At 40.2% G+C, this 18,195-nt stretch overlaps 1 protein-coding gene across 4 annotated transcripts in view; it reads left to right on the plus strand.

Annotated features, from left to right (window-relative positions):
• The window catches only part of SLC24A3 (solute carrier family 24 member 3), a 201,524-nt gene that overhangs the window by 125,108 nt on the left and 58,221 nt on the right, over positions 1-18,195 (plus strand). For all 4 annotated transcript variants that reach the window (XM_042465485.1, XM_042465486.1, XM_042465488.1 and 1 more), the window contains one exon: positions 11,986-12,062. In XM_042465485.1, coding sequence (XP_042321419.1) covers positions 11,986-12,062 — 77 coding nt within the window. The remainder of the gene's footprint in view (positions 1-11,985; positions 12,063-18,195) is intronic.

Here is an 18,195-nt window from a genome sequence, read left to right on the forward strand (position 1 = left end):
AAAAAAAACCACTTCCCAGGTCCAGGATTTTCTGTTTAACAGATTTTATCCCATCTGTAAATTCACAGTCTCAGTCTCTAGGGTATATTTCTCACCTGATAGGCAGAAGGAACCTGGGTTTGCCAGTGAATGTACATTAAGTAACAATGCCACATAAGGACAGAGCACTATGACAGCTTTGTATGTAACAATTTGCAATTATGGCCTCAGATTATAAATTACATCTTTGTTCATTTTGAGGAAGGGGTGATGCTTGTCACCTTCCACTCCATCTGCACCCCCCTTCCTACTATTTCCCACACCATCCTTCAGGTTCCAAGAACAGATTTTCCCAGGAGGCTGCAGAAGAAAAGAAAAGCTCTGTTCTGTTAACATGAACTCTAGGGAAGGATGATTAGGAGCCAAGCATTTGTAGAGTGTGTGAAGTGGCTGTTGGACCATGGGATAAAGAGGCTCCTGGTAAAAATTCCTCTTATCATATGGCAACAGCAAGGAGTCTTTTTGCACCTTGAAGAGAAAACCATTTTATTTTGGTAGAAGCTTTCATGGACACTGTCCAGGTTATCAGATGCATAAACTGTTACCTGAGTTGGCCAGTTTATTTACCCATGCTTGAGTGGGTGGATGGATTGTAAACAGTGGACTCAGGGAGAATGGAAATCCTCGATGCAGTTTGTATTTTGTGTGTAAAACAGGGCTTGGTGGTGGCTAGTGTGGGGGATGAGTGGAAGAAAAATGTTTAGAGCCACAGTAAGCCTAGATGTCTTGTAGTTCATCCAAGAGATGCTGGTTAGCAACCCAGTGGCTATGGTCCAGAGTTTGGGGAATGCTGTAGCTTTCCTTAGCTTCTATGGCAGTTCCTCATGTACCCAGGAATTTTTTTTTATTGTGCCTACCAAGTGTTTTTGCCCTAAGGGAAGAGAAGGAAAGAGAAAATAGAATTATGCACAACACTGACATCTCTCCCAGATCACAGTTCATCTGTGTATTGGAGTGTTGACTTTTATTGAAACCTGACTATAATATCTGTTCTACTTTGGAAACTGAGTCTTGTAGTTGAAGTGTTGTTCCAAGTGGGGATGACAATTTTTACTTATTTAATTCTGACATGTAAGAATTAAACAATTTCAAATTTTTTCTAGTCTAACCATCTGGCATGGGATCTCTCTGTCTTTCTACTGCCTGCTACTTTTCCTAGCATCATTGTCTTTCCTAATGATTCATTCCTTCTCATGATGTAGCCAAAATATGACAGCCTCAATTTAGTCAGTTTAATCAATTTGTAATTATATTTCAAGTGTAATGTTTTATTTCACCTTTTCATGTCCTACTAGTACTTACCAAAGATCTCCCTTTTAGTATCAGGATTTATTGCGGTCAGGTGATATGAGGTCCAGGTCCTAAGGAGCAGGAAGCTGGGATCTAAATGGTGACAGAAGCACATAGTGAGAATGTTGAATTAGGGTGTTGTGGCTAGGAGTCATGCTTGATCAGGGCAGAAGATGATAGCATCATTACAAATAGGGAAAAGACTCTCTGTCCCTCGCATGTGGCCTGATAGATGTATGGTAAAGACAATTCTATCCCTTTATTCGTTTACCCTCAGATGGATTTTAAAAACTTAAAGGCCTAAATTGGGGCTTGCCAAGATCCTATGGTGCAAGCCTTAGATTCTGCAACGGGAATTGCAAGCATCTATAATGTACTTCATTCTTCTGTGTGTAGACTGGGGTGTGCAACTACTAGGGGTTGAGGGCTACATCCTGTCACCCTAGAAGTTTGTACTCCCATTTCTCCCTTTTCTTCATACACCCCCTACCCAAAATTAGGAGAGCCTGGAAAAAGTTTTTTGCCCCAAAATAGCCCACAGCACCACTCAAAAAAAGAGAGCCAGTGTGGTGTTGTTGTTTGAGTGTTGGACTATGACTCTGGAGACAAGGGTTCAAATCCTGGCTCGGCCAAGGAAATCCTGGGGCAAGACACATACACTCACCCTCAGGAGAAGCCAATGGCAAACCTCCTCTGAGCAAATCTTCCCAAGAAAACCTTATGGTAGGTTCACCGCAAGTTGGAAATGATTTGAAGACACACAACAACAAACTACTCAAAACCTTGGTCTAGAAGGATGCAATAAGACATCTTGATGCATTTGGATAGTGTTTTTGAACCTCCTCATCTTTTGACTGAAAAGGCATCAAAACGGCCCATATCACTTACCAAACCCAAAGACATCAGGATGCTGTGGGCCATTTTGGAGGGAAAGTGCTTGAAAACTCAAATTTGGAGGGTGACCTATGGGTGTTTGCAAAAATCATCTTAGGGATTGCTTGCATCCCATGAGCCATACTCTGCTCACCCTGGTGTTGCATTTAGGGGTGGTCTCAATGAGTTTAAGTGAAGCTGTAGCACTTTGATCTTTATAGCATCTTCTTGGTACCATTCTCCCAATGCATAGATAGTGATGATACTCACTGCTGACCACTCCCTCTGTCCTGGAAAGGCTATCTTGGCAGTGCACCAAGCCGGTTCTGAAGCCCCTTGGTTTCAGGAGGCTGAGTGTAAGGTAGGTGGGTGGAGAATGACTAGGTCAGGTGGGATTCCTAGATGCAAATATGTGAATGTATAAGATATGTGTATGCACACATCCTGTATCCATATTTTACATAAAACATTCTGTGTTGGCCGTTTAGTACATTAAAAAAAAATCCACCAAACAGTGATACCTTTATTGGCCAACCAAAATGCACAATATACTTGTTGCAAGCTTTCGAAGCTCCACAGGTTTCTTCATCAGGCAAGATGTTATATACCAAACAGGAGAAAAATTTGGAGATGTTAGTAAGATGCCTGTATTTTATTGTTTCTTTCCTTAGTTAAAATGGTAGGCCACAGGAATGGAGACATATTGGATTGCAAAAGGGGAGGCCTTGTTGGTATACAAATAGACTTTAAATTTTCCGGACTTTGAAAATCTCTATTTTTCCTCTTGTTTGGTATGTAACATCTTGCCTGATGAAGAAGCCAGTGGAGCTTCAAAAGCTTGCAACAGGTATATTGTACATTTTGGTTGGCCAATAAAGGTATCACTGTTTGGTGGATTTTTGTCCATATTTTACATGTTCAGCAGCAACACTGAATGCAAATCACCATGCATAGTGTTCTTACTGCAGATGAAATGGAAGCATGCCAAGAGTCCCTAATTAATGAGGGGATTATAATCCTCAGTTTCAGCTCTCTTAAACCTCTGTCTTATCCCTTAATCATATAAGCAAATCAGTAGTTGAAACAAGGCTAAAGCATGTGGGGCATCTACAATTTAGAAGAAAGACATGGTATGATAGTGTTTTATAAAATTATGAACGATGCAGAAAGAGTACATATATTTCTCCCTGCGTTGTACAAAAATTTAGAATTGACTACTGACTTAGATGGCTTTGAGAAAGATTGTGACAAATTCATGTTATGTCTGTCAGTAACCATCAGCCATGACATGCGAGGTATGAGGCAAAATGTTGCAGTGTCTTCTTACTTGATAGTAGAAGTGCACCTTCTCAGAAAGCTAGCCATCTAGTGAGTGATCCAGCCACACACTCTTTCTCAATATTACAAGGCTTATAGGAGAAGCTGCAAGAAGTTCTGGCAGACTGTCCCACTTCACAGTCATCTCTCTCTCACACACTCATGTTACAGAGAGTGCCATATCTACTGAGTGTACTTGGTCTTTATTGCTTGTTCCTACTTTGGCTTGGGATGGTTATGTTCCTCTTCACACTTTGGAGTTCACCTGAGCATGCTAATATTTCCCTGGCACCTGCTGCTAGTTCTGGTCAAGTAGGCAGTGAATCCACTTTGGGTTTCAGTGCATATGGTAGACCCTCCACATTCACTGGGGATAGGGGTGCAGGACCTATCCTGCACCCTGTGAAAATGGGGGGGGGGGGAAGAGACCAAAAATGTGATTATTATTTTTTAACCTGAGAGAACACCTCTGTAGGAGTCTCTAAGGTGCTTTCTGCACCGGCATTTGGGACGTCCTTCGGACGTCCCATTTTAAAAAAAGGGCGTCTCTTATAGACGCCCCTGGGCCTAGTACGGACTCCGTCCGTACAAGATGGCGGCGCCCCTTCTACATGGGTGCCGCCATCTTTACGTACTGGACGCACAGCGTCCAGACGTGTCGCGCCGCTTGTGACGTAGCGAGCGCGCCCCTGGCACCTCGCTACGTCGCAAACGCGATGGTAAAAGAAGCTCCATTTTGGAGCTTCTTTTTTCGGTCCGCGCGGGAGTCGGGCCGTCTGAAGGCTCCGGCTCCCCCGCGGACCTACTGGCGGCGGCGGCAGACCGCCGCAAAGCGGCGGTCTGTACCCCGCCACAGTCTTCCAATGCATGTTTGTGGTCAACATCTGTCAGTAGTTGACCATAGAATTGTGCTGGATGACTTATAAATGCCTAGAGACATGTTCTCTTTAGGGATCTCTAGGTCCTCCTATGGTGGTGGTTGGCCACAAAGTCATGCTGGAGGACCTAGAGATTCCTAGAGAGAGAATATGTGAATCAAATTTGTGAATAATCAAATCTGCAAAAGTCAAAAGCCACAAATGTGGAATGTCAATTGCACTTTAAAAGAGCTCTCCAGAGTGCTGGACTCTATCCCTGAAACAGGTTCAGCACTTTGGATAGCTCCTGAAGTTCATATTAAACCCCAAGTGGGTTCAACATCTCACTGATATTTGAGGCACTAGTCACTATTGTAGAGATGTCAGCGTGCACAGGTGAACTCCAAAGTTCCCAGTGGCTCTATTTGGCATAACTTCTATTACCACATGACTTTGCTATTACAAGGAGTGATAGATTCCTAGAAACTCTAGGTCAGTTCATCTCTGAGATTCTGAAGAATAAATGTTGTTTGTGTGTGCATGTGTGTGACATTCATGTTTGGTTTGTCAGTAACCTGGAGACATCTGGTTAGTCGCTGCTGGAAACAAGACAGGATGGCCCTTTGGTCTTGCCCTCATCATAGGTTCCTGTGTTTGTAAGTTGAAAGGCTGCTATCTCAGGATCAAACACCTTTTGCTATCAAAAGGCTGCTATCCAAGGATCAAAGACACATCCCTGCTTTTGCTCCAGCATACAAATCTGTACACCATTGAGGAAAATCTTCTGCTTGTAATTTGAGAGCAAAAATGCTTTGGATGAGAAGTAATGGAGTAGGAGAGCAGATAACACGACTTTCTTTTATTCTGTTTTTAATATACTGTATTAATATTATTAATATTAATAGTTTAGAAATTTTAGTGAAAAAAGTGACCCAAAAAACCTAAGTCGACTTATCCATGGGTCAATGTAAGTACTGTGCTTTAACTCTTATAAAAGAAAGGACCCATCTGCAAGTGAAAGCCAAGAGTATAATCTATCTTGGAAGCACTGACCTCCTTCTATTCTCTCATCCATCAAGCCTTTAGTGGGAGACACAGTTTTGCCAGCTGGAATTTTGTAAGTTCTTTGGCATCGTTTCCCTTTGTTTCCTCCTTTAGACCCTTTGTTATATGCCCCTACATTTTACCCCCGACTTATCCATAGGTCATATCAAAATCCGTAATTTGGGCCCCAAAATCTGCCCTTGACTTATACATGAGATCGACTTATAGTTTAGTATATGTGGTATATATGTATGCATGCAGTCACATTCTCCCAGCGTCAGAGGATGGTAATGGTAAGAAGAAACATGCTAAGAAAACCCTATGTTAAATTCATCATAGGTTCACCATAAGTCAAAAATTACTTGAAGGTACACAATAACAATAAAATATATGTATGTATGTTTATTCCACATTAATAGTAGCAGGTAGTAAAGGATATGGAAATAATCAATACAATAAAACAGAAGATCAAACAAAATTAGAGACACAACTGAAACAATTCACTTGAACCTCTATCATTATCTTTGATTACATTTGAACATTCCTTTGCTTGCTTTCTCTCTCCTCTTCATTGTTAAAATTGCTTAATAATATCTTCCTTATTCAAATTTTTTTATGTTTAGAGCTAATTGTGGGCTTGGTACAGATTGAAAAGCAGAACATGAAATAAATATAACTCCCATATTTGGACCCATTTTAGAGATAATTTTTTCCCCAATGTAAATAAAACAGCATCAGGCCACTGGGCCTTCATATTAGGAGGAAAGAGGTAGAAGGATTTTAGAGCAGGGCAGATCATGGGCCTATGTATAAGGGAAAGGGTTAGCAGATCATATGCAGTAGAGTATGAATCTACAGTCCTGCCCCGGAGTTCCTTTGTTTCATGAAGTTTCCTAAAATCAGCTGGATGCTGATTTGAATATAACATGAATATAATATAATAATTAATATAACATGAATATAATAAACATAGTCAGGGGTAGCGACGTTGACCATATAGCAAAATAAAACAAAATCCAAAATCCACATTAGAGCAATAGCTTTATTGGCCAGCCAAAAGCTTTGAAAACTCCACTGGCTTCTTGATCAGGCAAGATAAGTTTAAAAATCATATGGGAAAAGAAAAGAAAGGTGATGGTGGTGGAGTCACACAGGGTTATATTTTGTATCAGATGTTGTTTCTGTTGTTCAGTTGCTTTGGGGATCTCAGTGCAGGCACGCTGGAACCTAAGAGGAGTTACTTTACTGCTTTAAGCTTTATTGTCCTGTGTCTTGGTCCCCACATGGCCAAGAGGGGAGTGGCCTCGGTTTGCATTGAGATCCCTCCAATCGAACTGAACTACAACCGGAACAGTATCTGCTACAAAATGTAGGCCTGTGAATCCAAAACGGTCACTTTTATTTTCTTCTCCTATATAATTTTTATAAACATCTTTTGCCTGATGGAGAAACCAGTAGAACATCATAAGCTTGTATGATAAATATAAGTGTAAACAACTCTGATATTAAATAAATCTGATTTATACACTGGGCTCTAGTACAAGTTCTTAGAATTATTAATCATTATCATGATGAAAGTGCTATTGTGTAATGTTATAAGTAGGCTTTTCAATTGCTTACTAGATAAAGATGCTAAAGTTGCATAAATAATGTATATTGACAGTCAACTGATGTTCCTAGGGCTAGGAAAGGAGTCCATACTTACATCCAAAAAGAGCATGCAGTTTTTAGTTTGGATTGTGCCTGATAAGGGAGATATGGAACAGGTAACTGACAAGAGGCAGCCTTTCAGAACAGCAAGTTTTCTATTGGTTTATGGGAAAGGGATGTATGTTTTGATGGTGTTTTTAGCACTTGTCATAGTGCCTGCCTGAGTGGCTGCAGTCTTTTACAGGTGCTTTCATCTATTTGTTCATCTACATCTATAGTTAAGGAGCCTTTGTGGCATTGTGGTTTGAGCATTGGACTATGATGCTGGAGATCAGGGTTCAAATCTTTGCTTGGCCATGAAAACCCACTGGGTGACCTTGGGTAAGTCACACTCTCTCAGCCTCATAAACCCCTATGATAGGTTCATGTTAGGATTGTCATAAGTTGGAAATGACTTGAAGGCACACAATAATAAATCTACAGTGCATCTATTTGTAGATAAACAGCTGTTACAGAGACACCTCAAGTCCCTGGTATCCCCTCCTCGTGGAACACATGCCTGGGAACATCCTGCTATGCACAAAGGATCCTTCCTATTCTTTCTGTCCTGTCTATGGCAGTTAATAAGAGCCCTAAACATTTTGCAAAGAAGGAAAGAATTAGAGAACATCAAGAGAATAGCATGCAGTCAAACAGAAGAATAATGTGTAGTCTATTTGTCACTGATGTTTGTCATCCAGTTGGCTTTGACTTTTGGTGACCCTATCAATGAGAGGTATTTTCCCTGAACCTGAGTCATCAGCAACTCTGCTCAGATCTTACAAACTCAGAACTGTGGCTTCCTTGAATCAATTACACAAGCTTCCTCTCTTTCTGCTGCCTTCCACTTTACTAAACATTATTGTCCTTTCTAATGAGTCCTCTCATCTGATGATACAGTCAAATTATAATAGCCACAGTTTAGTCATTTAGAAGGCGGGAAGGGTGAGCATTTATCCCTCCTGCACTGAAAGGGGAGGAGTACCCACCTAAATGTTACCTCTCCTCTGGGGTGTAACCTGATGGAGTGTGCATCCCCTCACACACACCCCAGTGATGCCACTGCTCTGGGCATTTGCCTCGCTAGGACTGTGCTTCTGCCACAGCCCTTGCTTTGAGTGGTGTTTCTCAAAGGACTCACTGGGAGATAGATCAAATAGTCATATGTTCCTTTGGACTGAACCAATGCCACTAGGCTCCTACAAGGTGAATTCTGGGGCTGGTCCTTCAATATGAATTGTAAGACATTTGCCTGTAAGAGAATCCTATCTGGTGGGCTTCTCCCTCCCCACAAGTTTCAGAATTTGGTCTCCTCCCTTCCTTGGACTATGCTAGCTGTGGACTGGATGGCCCTTGAGGTCTCTTCCAACTCTATAATTCTATCTTCTTGCACTGGGTGGCTCTTCTGGAATTTGGCCCTTTCCTATAATGGATAACATTACTGGCCCTGTTTAACTAACAGCCAATTTCCTCTTGATATGGAAGACTGGCATCTTGGGGGCTTACTTTAGTGGACAAAGATACTTTCTTTTGTCTGCCCTGAATCTACTGCCAATCAATTTGATTGGATAGTCCCATCTCTTAGCACTATAAATAGCCTTTCTTTCCCCTTTCCAAACATCAAACATAGTTTTACAAACTCTGGTCATTTTCCTTCTCAGTTTTCTTTCATCCAGAACTAAAAAAAACCTCTGAATGCTTTAGCCTTTACTTGGATAGACAGTTCCTTTATCATTTTTATTTACTATTTTCAGTGCCTTCTCCAGTTTCTGTGCCTTTGGTATGAATCTGTGCACCAAAAGTAATTGCACTTGATTTTTGTTGTTATTGTTGTTGTTGTGTGTGCTTTCAAGTTGTTTCTGACTTATAGCGACCCTAAGGTGAATCTATTCTGGGGTTTTCTTGGCACCTTTCTTCAGAGGGTAGTTTGCCATTACCATCCTCTGATGCTGAGAGTGCGTGGCTTGCCCAAGGTTTCCATGCCTGAGTCAGGATTCAAACCCTGCTCTGCAGTCATAATCCAATGCCCAAACTACTACGCCATGCTGGCTCCCTGTTGCACTATAGATTTGCTTATAGGTTCCTTCCCAGGTTTCTGGGAAGATATTTCTAAAGGTGTTTTGTGAAGTGTGTGTGCAGGAGGGAAGCTCTGCTGGGTCATGTTTGTTCAACAGTGATCAAGGGAAGAGGAAGCACTCTGCTTGTGAGCATTGGGCCTCACTTGGCAAAATAAGCGCTAGCCTTTGCCAGCACTATAACTGGAGAGTGAATGCCAATGGCCAATGTGAACAGATGAAAACATTGGCTAGCATTCTTGTGAGAAACATGGAGGGAACACACTTTTCTGTACCAATTTCAGAGGTGCATGAGTCAGAGATTGAAGCTGCACTCATGTCCTGCTTGTGGGCTTCCTACATGTAGCTGGTTGAACTCAGTGAACAGAATGCTGTCGGATTTAGTGGGGCTCTTCTTGTGGTTTTAAGCTGATAATAGAGATTATTACATGGGGATTTTAATGCAGAATTAAAGCTGGATAATAGCGTATTTGGCCATATTTATCACTTGATGCTGTGTCCATCTCGTTGCTGCTTTGCATTCCAAATGTTGGTAGAGAACACCTTTTCATTGGTGGGAAAATTTGTCAACGGCTCCCAATATAGCTGCTTTCCCATTACAAATTCAGCTGGTCTAAGTCCCATTTGTTGTAGTTCTGTTATGCTGCTAGTCACATGGCATCAGTGGACATGAGTCTCCTCTCTCCTTCTCTTCTCCCCTACCCCATTCCCAAGAAGGCTAATTTCCTTTTCTTTCCTTTCCTTTCCTATTTCTTTTTTCTTTCTTTCTCTATTTTTATTACATTTCATTACTGTAATTGCTCAATTGCCTTAAAAATTAAAAAATTAAAACAAAAAGCCATGCTAAATAAGGCATAAGGCAGCAGGAAGGCAGGAGTCTGTGCTGATGAGAGCACATGGGGCCATAAATCACCAAAGCAGCACTTTTGCACTATTACAGAGAAGTGTGATAATGAATGCTTCTAAACTGATATTTTTCCATTTCCTTACACTAACTCAATAGTGACAAGACTGAAGGCTGGGATGATAAAGTCCCACGTCTGGTATATAACTCATAGTAGGGTAGTTTTTATGGAGCAGGTGGGTTTTAGTTATGTTTTTAACTTTTGTATGTGATTTTATATTAAGTGTAGATGTTTTTAATTGTTTTGAATTTTACTGAGATTTTAAATGTTTTGTCTGTGAGCCGCCTTCGGTCCCTCCGGGGAGAAAGACAGTATACAAATGAAATGAAATAAATAAATAAAGCATTGTAGCCCAAATTACCCTTAAATTACCCTGCATCAGCTTCTGGTAAAGCACAGAAGCACTTGAAGTATTCCTTGGTGGTGGTGTCCAAATATTGCATTCAGCCCCTCCCAGCCTTCAGAGACTTTTGATGTTTCTCATTAATATAATATAATTTCCTCTCAGTGAGACTAATGCCAAAGAAAGTGAGAATTCTGTTAGGGACATCACTTCCTTTGGTGCCCACTTACTGAGAAGCCCTCAGAGCTGTCCTACAGGACCATTCCAATGCTTTACAATGAGCTGGCAGGCTCAGAGAAGCATGTGTTACATCTCCATAGCCAGATACAGTGCTGAGATATGCCAGGGTCCTCCAAGGTCTGGCTATGAGGATGCAGCCACACCTTCTGGGCTGCTCACTGCAAGACACAGAATGGCTGTGCACAATAGCATCGGGGCTTTTCAGTATGCTATGCCGAGGATACATTTATGCTATGTAGGATGGAGGCCTGCGTGAAGCCAGCCATTTGGAATTTGTTTCAAACAGACTCATGTTAGCAAGAAAACTTGAAGGTTCCAGAGCAAATATTCTGTCTGCTATAATTGCCATTTCAATATTTTAATTTAGCCAAGGGTTGACAAGTGCTGGCTTTCCTATATCCAATGCTCTGATGATTATACAGGTTGAGTCTCCCTTGTCTGGAATTGCAAAATCCGAAATACTCCAAAATTGTCCACATGGATGGCTGAGATAGTGATACCTTTCCTTCCTGGTGTACACAAACTTTGTTGCATGCATAAAATTATTTAAAATGTTGTGTGTAAAATTAGCTTCAGGCTATGTGTATAAGGTGTATACAAAACATAAATGAATGTCATGCTTAGATTTGGGTTTCATCTCCAAGGTATCTCATTATATATATGCAAATACTCCAAAATCCAAACAAATCGAAAACACTTTGGTCCCAGGTATATTGGATAAAGGAGATTTAACCTGTAGAATCATCCTCAGATTATAGAACACTGAATTCAGAATTGGACGTGTCCAAGGCAGTTTTGGGACATATAATGACTGTGTTTGTATGACACAGTAAACCAAGGATCTATTGGGTTGAGTTATTGTTTTGTAGATGCTGTCTCCGGTTTGTTGGGAAAGAAGCAAACCTGAGCAGCAGCTGTATTTTCAATTCTCATGACACGATAAATAAACCAGTGATGTGAATCTGTATGATAGCAAGCTGCTGTCTCTGTAAGTGGGATGGATGGAGCAGCATGCATGAGCTACTTGTAACTTATAAGCCAGGGCTCTCAAGATTCACTGGCTTATTATCTCATGAGAACTGGCCAATGTTAAGAGTTATTGTAGCATCTAATTTCATCATATGGATTTATCAGAAAGGCTTGCAGTGGCCAAGAGGGAAGAAAAAAGGTTTAAAACTAGCCTGAATAGTATGCCATGGAGGGGAAAGTTCCATGATGGCAGTCTAAAGAAGTGCTTGGTTTGCCTAATTAATATAGCTTTACTACGAACTAAATGTTTCTGATAGCTTGATTCTTTGCTTTTTCCTTGCCAGCTCTCCATGAATTCCCCAATGACATCTTCACAAATGAGGACCGGCGGCGTGGAGCAGTAGTTCTGCACGCCTTTTGCGTGAGTCATTGTTTGCCTGTCTACAAATAATGTTGCTTGTTTGTTTTTCAAAAAGAAAATGCAAAAAAGTACATGCTTTTCTCATAGAGTTCTTCAAAATCAAAAGATAAAACAGCAGCAGCAATAATTAATAAAGCAAGCGGCAGCAAGCATTGGCCTTAAGTGCCCTCAAAAATATTTTTTTAAAACATCTATATTTTCAGGAGACAGTAAAAAGCAAAGGCCCATGACTACTACAGAATATAACAGTAATATTTATTTTTAATTCAGTGGTTCTCACCAGAGATTATTTCTTGATATGAAAGAATTATTCTCTAGTTGTGCTGATTTAGTTCTATAGTTTATCTCAATATATCAATGTTTATAATTCTTGGACTGAACAACTTTTTCATTTGAATTCATTTGAATTCATTATGGATTCACTGTCAAGTATCCTGAGGTGAAGAAGCCTCTGTTCTGACAGTCTCCAGGCTGCTTGGTCAATTCAGGCACTGAATTCCACTGAGGATTCTCAATTTGTTATTATGAACCATCTCATAGCTTGGAGAAAGTGGCAAATGCATTGAGTATACTATCTTTATATGAACATAGGAGCCCTATGGCTTGGCCAAGGGTTCAGATTAGCAGCCTTTAAGTATCTTCAATGCTGTCTTTTATGGTGAAAGCCATTAGTTTGGCAATTCAACCAGTGGTGTTCTTCATATGCTCTTATGTGAGCCATTGGAAGGCAAGATGGAAGAAGAAGAAGTAATGCAGTTCTCCAAACCCCCATGCATGATTCCAGAGTCCTTTCCCACACCACCCAACAGCCATTGTTTCATAATAAGTTTACTAATAAGCAACTGTTAGCCTTGGTCTCCCCTTCCTCTGCATATTTCTGTCATGTTCACAAGGAGTTTTCTGTCTGATAGCCTCTCAACTAAAAGGGATGGAAGGGACCCTAAAAGAAAATTGTTGGGTTGTTGTTGCTATTTTGTCAAATGATTCTTGCAGTTGCTTATCTTTAGACCAGACAGGCACAGAGCCCAGAATAGCAGCCAAATAATTATCCGTTAACCTAAATGTCACTTCGCAGATTTAAGAGATTTAGGAGATCCAAGATAGAAGTGTACAACTTCTGCAGTTGATGTTGTTACAGAAAATATTTATCATGCCAAGAAGCAGCACAGCTCTGGCCATATGGATATGCTCTTAAGTTGCCAAATGTCCCTTATTCTCAAGAGACATGCTTTATTTTATGGAAATATTCCTTATTTCAGGGCAGATAGAAATGTCCAAATTTGAAAGCTACACACAGATACCTCATAAGGACATGTTCCTTAGCTTTTGAGCACTCATCAGGACAATGATATTGTATATTTTTAAATTAATGTGTTAGAATAAGTCATGGAAAGAGAAAAGAGTGCACTGTCACAGGAATGGGAAAAATATGTAGTGTCATCTCCTAGCAATGATATTGGCAAGTCTATCTTTTGCTTCTCTGTGTAGTCTTTTAATTAATATTTTAATATTTTAATAAGAATATAAAATCCCCCACCAAAAAGCAATAGTAATAACTGGCAAATAATAGTCAACATACCATGTTGTCAATCAAATCTGTAACAATAATAAAAGAGAGTATGTGTCCTTGTGAGTGTGTCTCTCCAGCATAGCTCTAACAATGTTAACCTAGATGCCTGAAAGTGAACATAGATACTAATGGAACTGTAGCAGTAGGTACCATGTGGTTATTTTGTGCTTTTTAATTGGTTAATTTTAGTTAATTAAAATTTATCTTAGCCTGCAATACCATCTTTAGTCACTGTATTGAATTGCCCAACCTTCCTTCCTTACAAGAGAAGGGTTACAGTTAGGTCTGTGACTATTTTCTCTGGAGGGTCTCAAGACAGTGCTTCTCTCTGCAGGGCCCCAAAACGCTTCAAAAACAGTACAGTGGGCTCTTTGTTTTGGTGTGGATTTGGTGTGAGGGGCCCTACAGGCACCAAAAAACATGGACAATCACACCCCATATTATTCAGTGGTGGCCATGTCAATATGCACGCTTCAGCCCATGCATGTTCACATTGGCACCATTGAATAATATGGGGCATGGCAATCTGTGGGTGGTCAAACTAGCAAATCTGAAGCCCAGCAGTATGGAGGGCCCACTGTATGTGTAGGGGAGGGAAGTCCTGTTACCTAGTAAATGTGTTAAGTAGAAAAGGAGAATGAGGAGTTGGAAAGGCTAAACAAGTACAAGGAAGGAAAATAGGAGGAAAGGAAAATTTTAAAAAGAGCAAAGTGATAGAAAGAATACCAGGGTAGGGGAGAAACTAAGGGATATTTAACACTTAAATGCTAGTACCTTCCAAAAAAAAAACCCCTCTCTATTTATAGTTCTTTTAATAATCACCATGTAGTAATATGGTTGTTACAAAAATGGATGTTTTGAAGAAAAAAGCTGAACGGAAAGGATATTTAATTTAAAAAGAACTACCATCTGGTATTAAAGAAATCTGAAGGTATAAGCTTCTGGAGCAATGAATCTAGTGGGCCAGTTTTTCCATGGGATATTGATAACAAATATTAATGTAAATGGACCTGTGTTTTTTTCACTGATAAGTTTTTTTTAAATCTAGGGCGAAGTGAGATGATGGGTTGCTTCCTGTAGAGTAAATTATTAACCTCAGTGCCAACAATCAAGGTTATTGACTTGGGCCTCATTCCCACTACATAATAAACCGGTTTTCAAGCTGATCTGAACTATTTTAAATGGCCCTTGTTGGCATTTGTGGTGAATTTCTGGCACGGTTTGCTGAGGAGGGAGCAGCGCTAAACGCATTTAAAACAGTCCTTCTGGATCCGAGGCATTCCCTGCTTCTTTTGGAATGAATCGATTCAGCGCAAGTGTGAATGCGTTGTCTATTTGATTTGGTTTCTGTGGTGCGATCACTCCTGTGAGGCGACTCCATGTTGAATTGATCCATTGCTGAATGTGAATGTGAAGTGGATTAAATTGAAACAGGTAGCTTCGATCACGGCTCGAATAGTGTGAATGTCTATTTGGCACTAAATCGCTTCATTAATTCAACTAAAATGATTTATTTTGTAGCAGGAATGAAGCCTTGGTGTCAGATTTTACTTATCTCATGCTATTTTGGATTGTGTACCGTAATTCTTATTAGCAAATTATGTTTTGCAATACATACACAAAAAGCTCTTATGTAAAATACTGAAGACCATTTTCTTCTAAGCATAATAATAAGTGATTAATGAGGTAAGGTTTTAGAAATACAGCCCATTTGCACAAGAGTTATAAATGAGTTTTCAGACTTCTTGTATAAGGACATCCATTTTTGAACAGGTAGATATTACACACTACTTTTTATAAAGTAGCTTGGATCCTCTCTGCACTATATAACTTTATAGTAAAATAGGAAGCAAACACCAGTGATACATGACAGTAATACAAAACTATAAATATGTATCTGTTCCCTGAAGATGTGAAAAGACACATACATTACTATGTACTTGATAATCACAAAATTTCAGTTCAATAATTCCAGTTAACTACATTTAAAAAGTCATGTTGAGAGAAACTGTCCGGTTGCTATTTTGCTTGTTACACTAACCATATTCACAAAGATAAAGGGGCATCAGACTATAGAAAACATCCTTATAGTAAAACATTTGGTCCATCTAGCTCAGTAATTTCTATAGGGATTAATAGCAGCTCTCCAGTGTTTCTTTCCTAGGCGTGGATCACTGAATCTGGGACCTTTGGCATTAAAAGCGTCTACTTTGTCAGTGAGCTGTGGTCCCTTCTCACTTTCAACAATATCCGCAAATGTGATCAAAATGTAGGAATCGCCACACAGTTGTCTCTTTCACCTTGAGTATGATCCTTGGGAAACTGATATATACAGCAGAGTGCTTTGTAGACTTGAAAATTGTGTCCTTATCTTCCATCTAAATTAACATCAGTTTTAAAATGCAGGAAGACGTAATGAGATTTCTAGTCATTACTCTTTCTTTTGTTTCAGTGAAGAAAACAGTCTGAATTTGTATGGAATAATTTATTCAAATAACTGGATTTTTTTCTTCACAATTGTGCTATTGATACTATGAGGCTTCAGCCCTAATAAATAGGTAATTAATCTAGTCCTTGCTTATCTCCATTGCCTGTATAGGTGTGTGTTCTGTTTCATTTTCTGCAATCAAAAATCATATTTGCAGCAAGTCCTTGCTTGTTATATTCCAGCTTGAATCGTACATTAATATTTCTATGGCAGTAACACGTGTGTGCATGTGTGTGTGTTGTATACCTTCAAGTCATCTCCAACTTACGGCAACCCTAAGATGACCCTATTGTGGAGTTTTCTTGACAAGATTTGTTCAGATGAGGTTTACCATTGCCTTCCCCTGAAGCTGAGAGTGTGTCACTTGCCCAATGGGCTTCATGGCTGAGCTGGGAATTGAACCATGGTCTCCAGAGTTCAACACTCAAACTACTGTGCCACACTGTTTTAAACCTCTCCCCTTTGTGGCACATTAAATATGGAATTATAAAACTTGTCTTCATGACTAGCAGAAAATAGTACATCTCTGGAACATCAGGCTGATCAACAGGTAAATAGCATTTGCTTCTTGCACCCTAGCTTCTTCATTCGTTCTTCAGGTCTAGATTTGGGTCCTGATCCAGACACAAGCTTTTGTAGCGCTGAGCAGCTATTATTTTGTTTGAAATACCAGTTAGCTAAATCTGCTTAGAAAGAAAGACTCATAGAGTCACAGTGCTGGAAAGGACCTCAAGGGCCATGTTTTGCAACCCCATGCCAGTGCTGGAATCAATGGCCAAATAATCCCTGAGAAGTAATCATCCACCCTCTGTTTAAAAACCTCAGAAGGAGGAGAGTCCACCACTTTCCAAGACAGTCAAAACTGCACTGTTCAACAGATCTTACTGACAGGAACCTCTTCCTAAAGCTTAGGTTGAATATTTTTCTTCTGATTTCAATCTATCGTTCCATGTCCTAGTCTTTGGAAAACACAAATAAGTTTGTTTCATCTAAGGGGTGAAACAGACTGTCCTGAAGGGGTGGCTTCAATCAGCCTCTAACAAAACCAGATTTGAGCCATGGCAACCACATGCCGCTGCCCCAATCCAGCCAGAATCTGGCCCAAATAGAACAGCAAACAGTTGCTCCTAATTGGGGTGGATTGAAGCCACCGCATTGCTGCTTCAGATGGCTTCCAGCCAGCTTGGCTGCACTTGGTGTCTAAACGCCACACCCCCAAGTCACCCCAAAGCCACCCAGTGTGTAATCGTTGGTGTGACTTCCGGGTGACTAGGGGATGTTGTCCATGCAAACACATACCCCAAAGTCAGCTTGAAGCTGCCCGTCTGTTCCAGCCCACACTTGACATCTTTTTAGATATTTAAAGATTCTGTTCCTGACATCTCTCTGTCTATTCTTCTCCAGGATAAGCATACACAGTTCCTTCAAAGTTCCATATAGCTCTTGGTTACCATCTTATTCATCTTCCTCTGAACACATTGTAGTTTGCCAATATACATGTATGGTATAGGCCATGGTCAGAGATGGGGAAAGGTTTTTTTTAAAAAGATAACTCCCAGAAACCCATAGCCAGAATATTTTGTTTGTAATCCAAAATAATAACTTCTCCTTTCTCTGACCAAGGAAAGTGAAGTCTCTCAGATCCCTATAAGCTTTGAAAAAGGAATGCCTAGAAAGCTTGGAACTTCACTTTTTAAAAATAATTTACTCGAGCTACTTATTGTAGCTTTTGAAAAGAAATTTGATTCATTCTTTACTATAAAAACTAAATTTTGCAGTTCTTTATGTTACTTCTTGTTTCTTTGTGGGTTAGGCGGATAGGTGTTGAAGTTAGTATTGAAGTCAACGCCAGACATTTGCATTGCTGGAGGATCTTAATGTGTATAGTTTCATTATGCAGCCCACCACTCTTCCACCACAATCCCCTGCCCCTCCACTCCTACTCTTGAAGATTTCAGTCCTTAAAGAGGATGTGCTGATCATTCATTACACACCAAAACTGAGCCAATTCAAACATGCAAAAATAGCATCCTTTTGGGACTGTATCATTTCACCTGAGGAATCACAGGTCTGTA

The sequence above is a fragment of the Sceloporus undulatus genome, chromosome 4 (genome assembly GCF_019175285.1).
Source record: "Sceloporus undulatus isolate JIND9_A2432 ecotype Alabama chromosome 4, SceUnd_v1.1, whole genome shotgun sequence".
Taxonomy (NCBI): Eukaryota; Metazoa; Chordata; class Lepidosauria; order Squamata; family Phrynosomatidae; genus Sceloporus; species Sceloporus undulatus.